General features: G+C 41.7%; 1 protein-coding gene across 6 annotated transcripts; it reads left to right on the plus strand.

The window, feature by feature from the left end:
* Positions 1–274: 274 nt before the first annotated feature.
* Positions 275–16,910, plus strand: Nif3l1 (NGG1 interacting factor 3 like 1). Of its 6 annotated transcripts, none has more exons than XM_069995786.1 (7): positions 275–328; positions 2,762–3,222; positions 4,115–4,277; positions 6,207–6,333; positions 8,963–9,101; positions 9,373–9,456; positions 13,542–16,910. In XM_069995786.1, the coding sequence occupies exons 2-7, from the start codon at positions 2,787–2,789 to the stop codon at positions 13,724–13,726; spliced, it is 1,134 nt and encodes a 377-aa protein (XP_069851887.1). In that variant the 5' UTR covers positions 275–328; positions 2,762–2,786; the 3' UTR covers positions 13,727–16,910. The 6 variants fall into 6 exon arrangements, with proteins under 6 accessions (XP_069851887.1, XP_069851891.1, XP_069851892.1 ...); XM_069995790.1 differs by having other exon boundaries at positions 284–328; positions 2,824–3,222; XM_069995791.1 differs by having other exon boundaries at positions 309–328; positions 2,852–3,222.
* Positions 16,911–16,941: the final 31 nt, after the last annotated feature.

Consider the following 16,941-nt stretch of genomic DNA (forward strand, 5'->3'; position numbering starts at 1 on the left):
GGGTGCCGGACCCATTATGGAGGAGGCCTCCCATTTCTCTGTCTTCTCTTTCCACTCCTCCTATGGCAAAACAAAGGGAACCGTGAAACTTATCCCGCCACCTCCAAGAAATGTGACAGAGAAAGAGAGTTCTAGGAAAAATAAAGTTGGACAAGAAACACAGTTTGTACTACTGGGAAAACCTCATGCAATGCTTTGGAGTCGGACGGACACAAAACCAGGATGGACCATTTCCGTAGAGAGCCTTTTCCCCGCCTTCGTATTACTTCCGTGCTGGGAACTTCCGCGCGAGACCGGAAGTGGTACTAGAGAAAGGTTTCCTGGACTGGTGAGTAGTGGTCGGCTTAAGGAGCCGTGAGGAAAATGTAGTTTTGACTGCTTCCTCTAGTGGGAGCCGGGTGTGGTTTTGTTGGTGCAGTAGAGAGAGGGTCGGAAAGGAAAGATGCAGGAAACTTCCTTGTGGCGTGTGGGCCCAATGACTGGCTGCGCCACCTGCCTTCGATGTCCCAGGAAAGGCCTGCGGTGGCCCAGAATTAGAGATGAGGTCACGTCGACCGAGCAGTTTGCAGGTGCTGAAGCGAGCCCTCATAACGTTCCCTGACGGAGGCAAATGGCCACTTCTAGGACAGGTACTGCCCGTGAGTCGTGACACGATGAGCTTCAGAGAGGGGAAAATGCACCTGAGGTCAAGCTAGGGCTTTGGGATTTACTCTAACTTATGGCAGTGCTCTGAACCACCGTGTTCTACTACCTCCCATCGTCTTCCCTAACTGTGGCTTTAAAGTTTTATAGGCTTACTTGACTATTTCGTGGCATAGCGTGTGTTCTACCATGTTATTTTTTCAGTTCTTGCATTAAGTAACTCCAAACTCGCCTGGTTACTCCTCAAACTTCAATTTCCACCTTGCCAGATTTAGAAGCCAGGAAAGTGGAGTAGTAACAAAACGTGGAAGCTAAGACGTTGGTGATTTTTCAAGAGCCCCATATCACTTCAAATATATATTAGAGTTCCATATTTTTTTCTTCATGTGTTCTCCCCACCTTGTGATAGTGTCTTACTATGCAGCCCTACACGCCCCCAATGCTAGGATTATAGGTACACACCCTACACCCTGTTCGGCTGTGTTTTCTTAATAATTTTGCATACTTTCTAATGCTTTTAGCGTGTACTATTTTAGTTTTCATGTTTTAGAATTAACAATTTGTAGCTTCCCATTGCCCTCTCACCTTTTCTTTTCGTTTCTTATTTATTTATGACTAGCTTTTCTCGTCCCTATCTTGGATGCAGAGGTTACAGTGTTTACAGGATGTGTAGGCAAAGTGCCCTGCAACTTTACCTCTCCCAACTCTTAGGCCTGCCTGTGGAGTAGCAGGTAGTGCTGGAAGGGCAGCAGCTCCTGCCTGTTCCTGCCTTGACCCTGCCCATTTATGTTTTCTGTCGGCCATGGGGCTTGAACTCTGGGTCTGGGCACTGTGCCTGAGCTCTTCAGCTCAAGACTAGCGCTCTACTGCTTGAGCCACAGCACCACTTCCGGTTTTCTGGTGGTTTATTGGAGGTAAGAGTTTCACAAACTTTCCTGCCTGGGCTGGCTTTGAACCGGGATCCTCAGATCTCAGCCTCCTGAGTAGCTAGGATTACAGGCGTGAGCCACTGGTGCCCGGCAGATAGTATACTTTTTTTTTTGGTTGGTCATGGGGCCTGAACTCTATGCCTGGACGCTGTCCCTAAGCTCTTCAGCTCAAGGCTAGCACTGTACCACTTGAGCCACAGAACCACTTTCAGCTTTTTCTGCTTATGTGAACCCAGGGCCTCATGCATGCAAGGCAAGCACTCTACCACTGAGCCACCTTCCCAGCCCCTAGTTTACTTTTTTATGCTAAGATTTATCACCCTAGCTCCAAATTATGATATAGTTGGGGGAGGGGACTGGGTCAGTCTGAACAGTAAGTATTAATGCTGGCTTATACTGGTGTTACTGAGATTCATTAAAGTAGTTCCTAGTCTGCAGTAACTTTAGCATAGTAGGGGATATGGACCATTATTATAATATGTTGAGAACATTAGGTTGGAGGAGGCTGAGAAAAAGCACTGAAAAAGAAGATTTGTCAAAAAGCATTATTAAAGATGGATACCAGTGGCTCATGCATATAATCCTAACTACTAAGGATCATGGTTTAAAGCCAGCTCCAGCAGGAAAGTCTGTGAGACTCTTATCTCCAATTAACCACTAAAAAGTCAGAAGTAGAGCTGTGGCTCAAGTGGTAGAGTGCTAGCCTTGAGCACAAAAGATTAGGGATAACACCTGGCACCAGAAACAAAAACAAAACCTAAAAAAGAAAAGCATTATTAGGCCATTGAAGAAACTTGAAAGGATATTTAGAGACTATTTAATAGAGATTACTAATATTCTCTATTTAGAGAAATGGAGAAGGAAGAAAGTGGTTGAAACAAGAATGGGATAATAAAAGTAAGGGTGTGAGGAAGGTGAAAGATAAGAGAATGAACATTGTATATTATACTAGGCTTTGCTAGGTGATGTGTTAATTCATTAGCTCCTCTAGATACTTGTGGGATAGGTTATTGTGTCTCCATTTTGTGCATGAGAAAAAAACTACCAGAGGTCAGTTGACTTTGTTAAATTTCAGTATGCTGAGTGAATCAGGTCTGCATGGTGATGGCTCTTTTGCCCACACACTTTGACACCTCAGAGGTTCAGCCCTGAAGTTTTCATAAGTACAATTTCCTGTGTTTTGACTTCAGACATTCAGTTTTACCTGATCTCTGTATGTTGTCATCTTCTGTACATCTGGTCCCTATGATAGTCCGGCTTTTCCACTCTCCGATCCGCAGTTCTTCGCATTCCTTCATGGATTTGAAGGCTCTCCTCTCCTCCTTGAATGACTTTGCATCCCTCTCTTTTGCTGAGAGTTGGGACAATGTTGGATTGCTGGTGGAACCCAGCCCACCACATACTGTAAATACGCTGTTCCTGACCAATGACTTGACTGAGGAGGTAATGGAAGAGGCACTACAAAAGAAGGCAGATCTCATTCTTTCCTACCATCCACCGATTTTCCGGCCTATGAAGCACATAACTTGGAAAACCTGGAAGGAACGCTTGGTGATTCGGGCTCTAGAGAACAGAGTTGGCATTTACTCTCCTCACACAGCCTATGACGCTGCACCCCAGGGAGTGAACAACTGGTTGGCCAAAGGGCTTGGTGAGGAGCCTCCTCTTCTTTCCTTAATAATTTCCTTTGTATGAGTGGGTGCGGTGGGGGGTTGGGAGACAGTGAGGAAAGAGGTGACAATTTCCAAAACCAAATGTACTTATTACCTGAAATATTTTTTTTAAGAGTTGTTTATTTGCTCTGTGGCCCAGACTAGATCTTCCTGCCACAGCTTCCCAAGTGCTGGGATTACAGGAATGTATTACTATGCCCAGCACAATATCAAATTTTTATAGAATGCTTATGCATTTAATGAGCAAATTCAGCATGTAGATTTTAACTTTCAGTATCTCATTGTAGTGCTGATTTTGAGCTGAAGCTTTTATGATGACATGATCTCTATTAATTCAGCAACAGATTATAAATATTTGCACCAGAACTGTGATTTATCAAGTAGATAAATCACCTTATATGTATATGTCACCTTAAAAAAAAAATCAGGTCTGGGAATGTGGCTTAGTGGTAAAGTGCTTGCCTAACATGCATGAAGCCCTAGGTTTGAGTCCTCCATACCACATAAACAGAAAAATCCAGAAATGTCACTGTGGCTCAAGTTATAGAGTGCTTGCCTTCAGCAAAAGAAACTCAGGGACAGTGCCCCAGGTCCTGAGTTCAAGCCCTAGAACTGGCACCAAAGCAGGAGGGAAAATCAGTCTTTCATATCCAAGCTTTACTGGAAAGTCATTTTGAAAACAATGGTTTTGTATGTCCACCCCAATTATTAAGTTGTGGGAACTGGTGATGAACATGTAAGATGTGTATATTGTAGGAACATAAAAATCTTAAAAATAGTTATTTCTTACTAATTTTGCATATAATACTTTATATGTTAAATTTTGAAACATCACAAAAATTCACATTTTCTTACATTTTTTTTCTTTAGGAGTTTGTACCTCCAGGCCCATCCAACCATCCCAAGCTCCCAACCACCCCACAGATGGAACTCACCGAGTAGAATTCAGTGTTAACCAGACCCAGGACCTGGACAGAGTTATGTCTGAAGTGAAAAGAATTGGAGATATTTCTCTTACTTCTTTTTCTGCTAGGTACAATACATTTTAAGGATTTTCCATACTTATTTGTACCTTTGTAGGTAGGAAGAACTATACTGTATATTTATATAGTATTTCTAATCCTTCTGGTAATGTTGAAAGGAAGCTATTTTACTGAAGAGAATTCAGACACATCCTAGTAATGTCTTTTTTTAAAATAACTTTTAACAGTTGTTTTTAATTTTATTAATTATATGTTTATGTGGTACCAAGGAATCAAACCCAGGGCCTCATGCATGCAAAGGCAAGCATTCTACCACTAATCCACATTCCCTGCCCATAGTGGTAAGTCTTTGATCAGTTCCCAGGAAAGGATTCCCAAGCACTTTAAAAGAAAAGTGCATTTTTCTTAAAATGTCTATTAATTATCCAGGGCAGGGATAGGAGATTTTTCGTTGCGCTAATTTTTTCCTTGAAAACAGTGGTAAAGGCAAGGTAGGAGCTGGGGCATAGCTCAGTGGTAGGAGTGCTTGACTAGGAGACTAGGAGACAGGGAAGGGTGATATTGTCCAAAAAGAAATGTACTTGTTACCTGTCTTATGTAACTATATATCACATTTATAATAACAATAATTTTTTTAAAAGTACTGATTAACACATACATGTGATGCCCTAGGCTTGATTCCCAATACCACTAAAGAAATTGTGTGTGTGTGTGTGTGTGTGCATTTGCGCGAGCGTGTGTGTAAGGTCTGATACACAAATCTAGGCTCCTTGGCAGAAGAACGCAAGAAGTAGGATGAGGAACCTTTTTTTCTGCCATGGACTATTTAGATATTTATAACATAACTATTACAAAATAATTAATACTGGCAGTGAGGAGAAGAAGCATATGAGTATCCCATCATGTTCCAAATGATCTGAAGGCCTCATATGCTGCTCCCGCCCCAGGCCATACATAGGTCTTCCCCCACCCCGCTTGTCAAAACACAGGAAATGGTACTTACGTAAACTTCAAAAAGCGATTCAGGGACCCCCAATCATTTTTAATGACACACTTTTAAAATGCAGACTTGGTGGCTGGGAAGGTTCAGTGATAGAATACTTGCCTTGCATGCATGAGGCCCGGGTTTGATTCCTCAGCACCACATAAAAAATGCTGGAAGTGGTGCTGTAGCTCAAGTGGTAAAACGCTAACATTGAGCTGAAGAGCTGAGGGACAGCACCCACAGAGTTCAGGCCCCACAACAACAACAACAAAGGAAAAAATGCAGACTTGGGTTTATTCCCAGATCTATGTAATTAGGATGAGATTTGTTTTAGACCACCCAGGAGATTCTCATATTCAGTGATAGTTGAAAATTACCCTGTCCAAAGCTCTTAACAAAGTTCCATTTGGCACAAAGCCATGAGTTCAAACCCTAATTTGGTGGGCCAGGCCTGGTGGTTTGTGCTTGTAATCTTAGCTACTTGGGAGGTAGATATCCAGAGATTGAAGTTGGGGGCCAGACAGGACAAAAAGTTAATGAAACCTCCACCTCAATAAATAAGCTGAGTATGATGGCACAATTCTATGATCTTAGCTATCTACAAGTTTGTAAGTAGCACACCCTTGATCTGAGGCCCAGTCCTAGGCAAAAATATGAAAAGAACTAAAGCAAGAAGATGGCATGACTCAAGTAGTAGAGTGCCTGCTTGAGGCTCTTGAGTCAAACCCTAATACTACCCAAAAACTCAATTTGCTCCAGTCCTGTTCCTAGATGTCCTATTTTATTGGATCTGTGGCAGGATTCAGCAGCTGCCATTTAAGAAGCTAGTAATAAAGTCACATAGGTGATTCTGATGCATCCTACAGTTTGAGAAACACAGAAAATAGATTGGTTTGGGATTAAATGAGTTTTGCTGGTCAAATCCCTGGTTTCATATAAGGTTAATCTTTTATATACATTTAAAATACATTTAGGTTATATTATCCCCTGCTAGGGTTGATGACGAGGAACAAACAAGGATCAGTTTGAATTGCTCTCAGAAGGCTTTGATGCAAGTTGTGGCTTTCCTGTCCCAGAACAGACAGTTGTATCAGAAGACTGAAATACTGTCACTGGAGAAGGTAATAAAAATATTTTATATTTAATCTTAGATTATTGTGCATTTATCGATTTAAGATTGAGATACCAGTTGTATTTATTTCCTATGTATAATGTGATGAATTGCATTAGTCTTTGGTTTGTTCAGCAAATTGTAAATTGTTTAACAGGCCTTTAGCTAACCTAAGGCAGTTCAAAATAAGAGGACTGTGGATGACGTGGCAGAATGCTATGGTTCATGCTTATAATCCTCATTACTCAGGAGGCTGACATTTGTGGATCATGGTTTGAAGCCAGCTTGGGCAGACTATTATCTCCAGTTAACCAACAAAAAGCCAGAAGTGGAGATGTGGCTCAAGTGGCAGAGGGCCAGGTGTGAGCAAAAAACCTGAGTGAGAGTGAGGTCCTGACTTCAAACCCCCACACTGGCACCAAAACAAACAACAACAAAAAAACTGTGAAGTACAAAATAATGATGGGGACATAAGAAACCCTGAAAAAGTTATTGAGGAGAAATACTCTCCAAATAAGATGTTGGACTTTGTGTTATAGACTTTAAATTATAGACGAGGTTACAAATTTATCACTTCCTGTTATCCTCTGATGAACCATTTCCTTCTCTTTTAACTTAATAGACAATCATATAATGATGGTTGCTGTATCTTTACTAGAATCAGCTGGGTGCCGGTGGCTCATGCCTGTAATCCTTGCTACTCAGGAGGCTGAGATCTGAGGATCACGGTTCAAAGCCAGCCCGGGTAGGAAACTCCGTGAGACTCTTTATCTCCAATAAACCACTAGAAAATCCGAAGTGGTGCTGTGGCTCAAGTGGTAGAGTGCTCACCTTGAGCTGAAGAGCCCAGGGACAGTGCCCAGGCCCATAGTTCAAGCCCTGTGTCCTACCAGAAAAAAAAAAAAAAAAAAAGAATGCTCTTTTTTTTTTCTTGGTGGTACTCGGGTTTGAGCTAAGGACCTTATGCTTACTGGCAGATACTGTATTACTTGAGCTGTGCCCCCAGTCCCTTTATGCTTTAGCTTTTTTTTTCTCTTTTTCTTTTCATATAGGGTCTTTATTTTTTGCCTGGGCTGGACTCAGACTATGAACCTCTTACCTGTGCACCTCCTGAAGCTGTTAGCACAGCATTATTAGCACAGCATTATTAGTGGTAGTTAGCACTACCACTCCCAATTTGTCTGTTGAGATGAGATCTTGCTGGCCTTGACCACCACAATCCTCCCAATTTCCCTTTCCAAAGTAGCTGGGTAGCTGAGGTTATAGGTATGAGCCCAGAAAGCTTTTTTTTTTTTTTTTTTTGGCTGGTCCTGGTGCTTGAACTCAGGGCCCGGGCACTGTCCCTGAGCCTTTTTGAGATCAAGGCTAGTGTTCCACCACCACTTAAGCCACAGTGCCACTTCCAGCTTTTTCTGAGGAGAGTGTTGGAGATAAGAGTCTCACATACTTTCTTGCCTAGGCTGGCTTCAAACCCCAATCCTGGGCTGGGAAGGTGGCTCAGTGGTAGAGCGCTTGCCTTGCATGCATGAGGCCCTGGGTTCGATTCCTCAGCACCACATAAGCAAAAAGACAAAAGCCGGAAGTGGCGCTGTGGCTCAAGTGGTAGAGCGCTAGCCTTGAGCTGAAGAGCTGAGGGACAGCGCCCAGGCCCAGAGTTCAGGCCCCACGACTGGACCCAAAAACAACAACAAAAAAAAAAAAAAAAAAAAAAACCCAATCCTCTGGTCTTGGCTTTCTTGGTAGCTAGATTACAGGTATGAGCCATCAGTGCCCAGCCCAGAATGCTTTTTTAAGGCACAAACCAAGAAAGAGGGGAAAGAGGAAGGAAAAAGGGGATGGGAAAGTTTAAAAAAAAAAAAAGCCCATATTTTCAACTATTTTCTGGACAGTTTTCAGCTCTAAATCTCGTAAGTATTCAAGAAATATCCAATATATGTAAACGCTGATCTTATCTCCAGACCATCAGGTTCTATTTTTTATTCCTTTTCAATTTCATTGGTTTTGTAGCATCACCTCCCTATATTTTTCAAGTTTCTGCAGTCTATCTCGGTCTATGAGTTCTGTCCCTGTTGAAGCCCTCAAGTTCCCTCTCTTGCCCACAGGGGGCAGCCCACACCTGCAGCCTTGCTCTCCCAGTCATAGGCTCTGCATGTCATCATACTGTCACTTTTTGTTCTGCCTTCCCAGTGTCTTCTCCCACACTGCTGATACCTTTGTGCTCTTTAACTTTAGAGTGCTCTTCTACTTCTTATCTGCCCCTCTCCGCCACACTGCACTTAACTTCACCCTTTTAAATTCCTTTCTGGTTATTCTGTAAAATACAAATCCATGTAAAACCTTCCTTAATGGTACTTTCTCATTTTACACGCACATAGCCCAAGACCCAGCTCATTTACTTTGTCATCCTTTGTGTTTCTCTAGCACTAACACCTACCTGTTAATTTTAAACATCTGCCTTGGAGGCTATGAGCTTGAGTACCTTTCTTTTTGAACAAAATGTTTTTTGCCACCTTTGCATTCTCAAACTTTAGCCTAAAGCTTGCTGTACGTATTTTATTAATTTCAGCATTTACCGTTTGTACGTTTGATTTTTTTAGGATGGATAATATATACTATTTCTAACCTCAGTTTCTTTTCAGCCTTTGCTTCTCCATACTGGAATGGGACGGTTATGCACACTGGATGAACCTGTCTCCCTGGCAACCATGATTGAGCGAATCAAAAGATACCTAAAACTACCTCACCTTCGCTTAGCTCTGGGGGTAGGGAGGACCTTAGGTAAGTGTAAATCCTTAATTACCTTAGAGTTAACATTAATATGCTCAGTTTTCTTAATATGAGTGATAATGTTTTAGTTGCTCAGAAGGGATGATTGGTTTACATTTTGGAATATATCTCGCTGTTCCTTTGTTTCTTTTTGGGCGTGTACTTGGGCTTATTTTTAAATTAAGCATAGAACAGGTGTAAGTTCTGTTTAGATTTCTTGTTCAAGTTGTAGAATTAAACCAAAGGGGGGGAGTCATAAAATATTGTGTCCTTTTTCTTAAAGAGTCCAGAGTAGAAGTGGTGGCCCTGTGTGCTGGTTCTGGGAGCAGTGTTCTACGAGGGGTACAGGCTGACCTCTACCTCACAGGTAACATCCATTGGTGCAACCTTCTCAACCTTGATTAACTGGTTTTTGTTTGTTGTACTAGTCCTGGGGCTTGAACATAGGGCCTGGGCCCTGTCCCTGAGCTTTTTTCCTCAAGGCTGGTGCTCTATCACTTGAACCACAGCTCCACACCAGCTTTTTGGTGGTTAACTGAATATAAGAATCTCATTGACTTTTCTGCATGAGCTGGCATCAGACCATGATCCTCAGATCTCAGCCTCCTGAGTAGCTAGTATTAGAGGCACATGTCACTGGCGCCTGGCTGTAGGTTTGGTTTTTTAAAATGTAAAAATAGTCTTCAGTTTCTGTCAGTTCAAGCTCCCAGATCTTTCCTAAAGCTTTTCCCTTAACCTATCTGGGTATCATGTTCTGCCTAAAGTATTGCATCATGCCTCTAATCTTGTTTTCCATGTGATTCTTCAAAATTAACTTTTTTTGTGTTGTACCTTTTTTATTGTAATTATAAGGGTGATATACAGAAGGATTATAGTTACCTAAGTCAGGTCAAGAGTACATTTTTTTTGTGTGTGTGTGGTCTGTTGTGGGGCCTGAACTCTGGACTTGGGCGCTGCCCTTAGCTCTTCAGCTCAAGGCTAGCGCTCTACCACTTGAGCCACAGCGCCACTTCCAGCTTTTTCTGCTTATGTGGTGCTGAGGAATCAAACCCAGAGCCTCTTGCATGCAAGGCAAGCACTCTACCCCTGAGCCACCTTCCCAGCCCAAGAGTACATTTCTTTTTGAACAGTGTCACTCATTTCCTCACTGTCCCAGTTTTTTCCTCCCATCCCCACCAACAGTTGTCTGGTGAGTACCCCTGCTGTATTTGTTTACCCTTTATCCCTCCATTTCTGTCGGTTAACTTTATTTTTTTTATTTATTTATTTTTTTGGGTCTGGTCATGGGCCTGAACTCTGGGCCTGGGCGCTGTCCCTCAGCTCTTCAGCTCAAGGCTAGCACTCTACCACTTGAGCCACAGCGCCACTCCCGGCTTTTCTTTTTGCTTATGTGGTGCTGAGGAATCGAACCCAGGGCCTCATGCATGCAAGGCAAGCGCTCTACCACTGAGCCACCTTCCCAGCCCCTGTCGGTTAACTTTAAAAACATGGAATGCTTCACTAGTGGGACCATGTTAACATTATCTGTGAAAAAGTTGAAAGTATAAATCGCTAAGGTCACTGTGTTGTTAAACAGTCATCAGTGATTCCTTCTGTACAGATGATGCCTGGACGTCTTCCATTGCCTTTCTTTTTTTTTTTTTTTTTTCTGTTACTTATAAACTCAAAGATCATCTGCTTCACCCACCCAGAAGACTTTTCTGTCACTACCATTTTCCTGCCCCTCTTGGATCCTTGTCTGTGTCCCTTTGTCTGTCTTTGAAATCTGATGTGCATTTCTGTTGGAGAGTATATGATTATTTTGCCAGTTGTTAAGGCTCCACACTGTACTTGAGGAACAGAATCAAAAAGATACTCGTTAATATCTTTTTTTCTTGCACTCAGAAGCTTTGTGACTTCTAGAAGTAGACACATCTGAGCAAGCCCAGTGTAGTGATTGGGAGCCAGGAAATTGAAAATGTACATCACATTGCCTGTGTCCCACTCTTCTGAGAAGATGGAATATTTTTATTATCTTTAAAATTTGTGGCACAGTCGAGGAAACTTGCCGTGTGTAATCAGTTTGAATATATGATTACATGCTTGTTACCTTCAAAACTAATTTTAGCAGGCTAAAATTTTAGCAGGAGTGGTAGAGTGCTTTAGAGTATTCAAAGCCCTGGGTTTGATCCCCAGTAGGGTGGGAAAAAAAAATTATTTTACATCAAAGGAATTTCAGACTTACAGAAAAGTTCCATAACAATGCAATCAATTCCTATTGCCCTCCACCTAGATTACTAATGGTTTTCTACACTGGTACACTCTGTGTTTATGTGTGTATGTATATTTGTATGTGCACATACATATATACAGGTTGAATATCCCTAGACTGAGTGCTTATCTCAAATGCTTGGGAACAGAAGTATGCTGGATTTGTAGTTTTACATATGTACAATGAAACTATCTCAGGAGATGGGACCCAAATCTTAATATGAATTTGTTTCAGGTACAGCTTGTGCAGGTGGCCTGAGGGCAATTTTTTGTTTTTTGGTTGGTCATGGGACTTGAACTCTGGGCCTGAGCGCTGTCCCTCGGCTCTTCAGCTCAAGGCTAGCGCTCTACCACTTGAGCTACAGCGCCACTTCCCGTTTTCTGGTGGTTTATTGGAGATCGGAGTTTCATGGACTTTCCTGCCTGGCCTGGCTTTGAACCAGGATCCTCAGATCTCAGCCTCCTGAGTAGCTAGGATTATAGCCGTGAGCCACCAGCACCCAGCAATGAGGGAATTTTGTTAATTTTAGTGTGTCTGTTATGGCTGTGACCCATTACATGAGGTCAGCTATTGAACTTGGCATTGACAGCCACAAAATGAGATTTTGAGGCATCTAGGTTTTTTTTTTAAAAATAAACGTATTTTTTTTATTGTGAAAATACTGTACAGAGGGGTTACAATTACATGAGCAAGATAATGAGTACATTTCTTATCAAGCATTGTAGCCTCCTCCTTTGTTTCCCCTTCCCATCCCTTCGCATCCTCCCCCGTCCTGCATATAGGTTTTGAGATTTTTTTAATTTTATTTTTTCCTGAGATAGCTCAAGCTGGCCTACCACTCTCAATCCTCCTGCCTTAGACAGGTCCTAAGTGTTAATATTACAGATGTAATGCTGAAATTCCAAAATGCTCCAAAGTCTGAATTTTGTGTGTTTTGAGATAGAGTCTCACTATGTAGCCTAGGCTATCCTTGATCTTGTGATTCTCCTGACTCTTCCTCTCAGGTAGCTGGGATTAAGTGTGTGTGGGCTGGGAATGTGGCCTAGTGGTAGAGTGTTTGACTAGCATGCATGAAACCCTGGGTTCGATTCCTTAATATCATATAAACAGAAAAAGCTGGAACTGGCACTGTGGTTCAAGTGGTAGAGTGCTAGCCTTTAGTAAGCAAATGAAGCTCAGGGACAGTGCTAGCCTTGAGCAAATGAAGCTCAGGGACAGGCCCTAAGTTCAAGCCCTAGGACTGGCTAAATAAATAAAAGTATGTGCTGTCAAGCCTTAAAATCTAATTTTTTTGCTTGGCACTGGTGGTTCATGCCTTTAATCTTAGCTACTCACTAAGGTCTGAGGGTCATGGTTCAAAGCCAGCCTAGACTGAAAAGTCCTCATGAGACTTATCTCCGATTGACCATCAGAAAACTAGAAGTGGTGCTGTGGCTCAAAGTGGTAGAGTGCCAGCCTTGAGCAAAAAGAGCTCAGGGACAGCACCCAGGCCTTGAGTTCAAGCCCCAAGACTGACCTCCCCCTGCCCCCCCCCCCCCCCCAAATCTAAAACTTCTGAGTCACAAAACTGTAAGTGTAAAGTTCTACACCTGACCTCATATGAAGGGTCTGAGATGTTGTTGTGTTAAGTGTTTGCTTACCTTACATTGTTAGGCTCTAGGTTCAATCCCAAGCATCAAAAAGCAAAACAAGAATAATCCTGTTCCCTCCTGTCCTCTGCTTCTGGTTGTGATGTATTTACTTGCTTGCTGCTGTAACTTGGTCATCTATGCCATAAGGTGATGAATCCAAAAAGTTGACTTGGATATGAGCCTGTGTTGTAGTTTGGACCTTTTTTTGGTGCTGTGTTGGGTGTTGAAAATAGGGCTTTGTGCATAGTAGACAAGCACTGTACACTCCCAGCAGTAGTTTATGTTTTTAAGCATCTAAATAAACCTCTTTGTAAGTAGCTTGTCAGGTATTTTGTTATAAGGACACAAAACTAACACATTTGTTTTATATCTGCCCAAAGGAAGCATGTTAGTATTCTCTGTGGGAGGGTCTGTTTCTATGTTACAGGACATGAACAAAAACTATATACAGCTTTCTAGGTTTCTGTTGAAGTAATTCTACTGTATTACAATACTTCAAGCAGAATACAACCTTGGCATTTCTGGCTTAGCAGTCTTTTGTTAAAGTATTTGCTCTTTCCTTTTTGGCAGGTGAAATGTCCCATCATGATATTCTGGATGCTGCTTCCCAGGGAATAAACGTGATCCTTTGTGAACACAGCAACACTGAACGAGGCTTTCTTTCTGACCTTCGAGATAGGCTGGGTGCTCACCTGGAGAATAAGATTAATATTATCCTGTCTGAGACTGACCGGGACCCTCTCTGTGTGATCTAACACATATATGAACATAAGGATGACAGTATACACATCATTTGGGTCTGAACTTGAATTCTTAACATGAGTACACAGTGATGGTATCCTTCTAGGGAAGTGTCTAATAAGAGTGTATTATCATTTTTGATTGGTTAATTTGGCAGTTTTATTAGTCATAAAATAAAAACGTATTAAAGAACTTTCTGGGCGCAGTTGGCTCACGCCTGTAATCCTAGCTACTCAGGAGGCTGAAATCTTAGGATCACAGTTCAAAGCCAGCCCAGGCAGGAAAGTCCATGAGACTCTTTATCTCCAATAAACCACTCAGAAAACTGGAAGTGTTAAAGCCCCATGACTGAAAAAAAAAAAGGAAGAATATTTGCTATAAACTTTAGAAAAAAACTGACTGAACTGTTAAGACTTAATTTTTTTTTTTTCTTTTTTTTTTTGGGTCCGGTCGTGGGGCCTGAACTCTGGGCCTGGGCACTGTCCCTCAGCTCTTCAGCTCAAGGCTAGCACTCTACCACTTGAGCCACAGCGCCACTTCCGGCTTTTTTCTTATGTGGTGCTGAGGAATCGAACCCAGGGCCTCGAGCATGCAAGGCAAGTGCTCTACCACTGAGCCACCTTCCCAGCCCAAGACTTAACATTTTTGAGAAGTAGCTCAAGTAATTTTCTCAAGAGATGGGATGTGTCATCTTTGTATCTCTGTCACTGATCAGTTTAAAACATGTTTTAAAATTTTAGGTTTTGAAAATACCCCCAGTTATAGCTGGAGGAGTCACAAGAAAAGAAGCAAGTTTCGAAAGCTTCAAGGGGAGGTTCAGGTCAAAAGTGGAATAAATGGACTAGTAGACAGCTTCCAGTGATATGGGTATTGGGTTATTTATTCATTGCTCTTTGTGCTGGGCCTAGAGGAAGGTATAGATATGTGGATGGTAACATAATGAGCTGTTTTAAATAACTGAGGACAGGCATAGGGTACATGTAGGTTTTCTGGGGAGAATAAAATGTCACAAGGGATATAATTTGAACAAATGTATTCAAGGGAGAAATTGAATAAAAAAAATTTGAAAAACCTCAAGTTTTTAGTTCATTATTGTCACAGTGGAAAGAAAGCAAGTGGCAGGAAAGATATAGCTGCGTAGCCTTGGATAATGTTGAAGAAAGCCTGGGTCCAGTAACTGAACCCACATTTAAGGTGTGTTGTGACTTCACCTCTGATTCATAGCATTAAGAACCTTCTAAAATTGGATGTTGTAATTTCTTCAAAGTTCAAGAAAGGGTTAGTGGCTCAAAGAATTTATGATTGGCTATGCCTATTGCCAAGTTGTATGTGTCCAAAGGGTTTTTGGGCAGTACTGGAGTTTGCACTTGGGGGCTCAAGCATGCTAGGCTGGTGCTTAATACTTGGACCACACCTGCAGCCCTTATTGTACTGCTGTTACAATTTTCTTTGGTGCCACTATTGAGGCTTGAACTCAGGGCTCAACATTTTGGCTCGTGGCTGGAGATAAGATTCTTAACAGATTTGTCTGCCCAGTCTGGCTTTGAACCTTGATTCTCAGATCTTGGCCTCCTGAGTAGCTAGAATTACAGGCTCAGCTTATTGCTGTAACTTTCTTGTTTTTGTGATGTTGAGGATTTAACTCAGGGCCTTGTACCAATGAGGCAAGTGCTTTATCACTAAGATATATTCCCCCCTCAGATCCATTTAATATTGTCAAAAGCAAGTTGGCACTACAAAAGAAGTTAGTTTTAGAAGTCAAGACATAACTGCCCAACCAGAAAGAACAATATTATTGACACAAGTTAATGAAGACTATTGGTAATTCTAAGCCTGGAAGTAGGGATGGGGGTTAGCTCATATCTGTAATCCTAGCTAATCTGGAAGATAGTGGTTCAAAGTCAAGCCTGGACAGAAAAGTCCACTACTCCATTTCCAAAATAACAAAAAGTCAGGCTGGAAGGATGGGTGAAATAGTGTTAGCTGAGCAATTGCCAAGGCCCTGGATCCAAACCCTGGTACTGGCTTCAAACAACCAAAAATTATAAGCCAGGTAGTAGTGGCTCATGCTACTCAGGACGCTGAGATCTAAGGATTGTGGTTAGAAGCCAACCTGGTTAGGAAGATCCATGAAGCTCTTATGTCCAATAAACTACTCAAAAAGCCAGGAGTGTGGCTCAGATGGTAGAACACTAGCCTTGGGTACAAAAAGGCTCAAGGCTCAGGGACAGTGCCCTAGGCCCTGAGTTTGGGAGCCCCAGAATTGGGAGGGGTAGTTTAAAGTACACTAATTCTGCCACAGACATCACCAGATGAAATTTCTTTTGAAGCACTTTAAGGTATTTTTGGTTAAAAACAAAAACGAGCTGGGTCATTCTAGCTAGTTGCTCAAAAGACTGAAATCTGAGGTTTGTGGTTCAAAACCAGCCTAAGCAGGAAAGTCTGTGAGACCCTTATCTCCATCTAACCACTAAAATGTCAGAGGTGGGGCTGTGGCTCCAGTGATAGAGAGCTTATCTTGATAGAGTGCTTATCTTCAGCAAAAAAAGCTCAGGGACAGTGCCCAGGCCGAGTTCCAGCCCCAGGAATAGCACCAAAAAAAAAAAATTATAAATTTAAAAATTGGTTCTATTCAAATTGGCTTTTTATTTTAAAATACTAGTCTATTGAAACATACTGCTTGCAAATAGACAAAAATTATTTTAAAAAGTAAATAAGGGAAATGCAGAAATTTGCATATTACCAGAGGTTTTATATATTTAAGTTATAAACTAGATTTATTAAGCAAAAAGGTACAACTCAGCCAGTTTCATGTTACCTTTGTGTTTTTAAAAGGAGAGGGACAAATATAATTACATGTGCATAGACTTCTCTCCAGCAGAATACTTAGAAATCTGCTATCAGATCTGACTAATGGCCAGGTAATGGGAAGGAAATTCACCTTGAGTGTCTTGGCACTACCAAAAACTTTCTAAAAATCATATAAATAACGAGAAAAACTGATGTCATACAGATTTTAATAGTGACATTTTGACCAATTTCATATCCAACTGTAAGTGTATGTGCAGACTATAAGCTGACACCAATGGCCAAATTCAGCCTGTGTTTTTTTTTCTTTTCTAAGAAAAGGGGCTCACCTATTTAGAAGACTTGAAATAGTCATCTTAAGAGCAAAATGGAAATATCTTTCAGTCATTTTTGTGGCCGCTTACTAACGAAATCAAAATTT

Source organism: Dipodomys merriami, unplaced genomic scaffold (genome assembly GCF_024711535.1).
Source record: "Dipodomys merriami isolate MVZ:Mamm:240054 unplaced genomic scaffold, mDipMer1.0.p SCAF_49, whole genome shotgun sequence".
NCBI lineage: Eukaryota > Metazoa > Chordata > Mammalia > Rodentia > Heteromyidae > Dipodomys > Dipodomys merriami.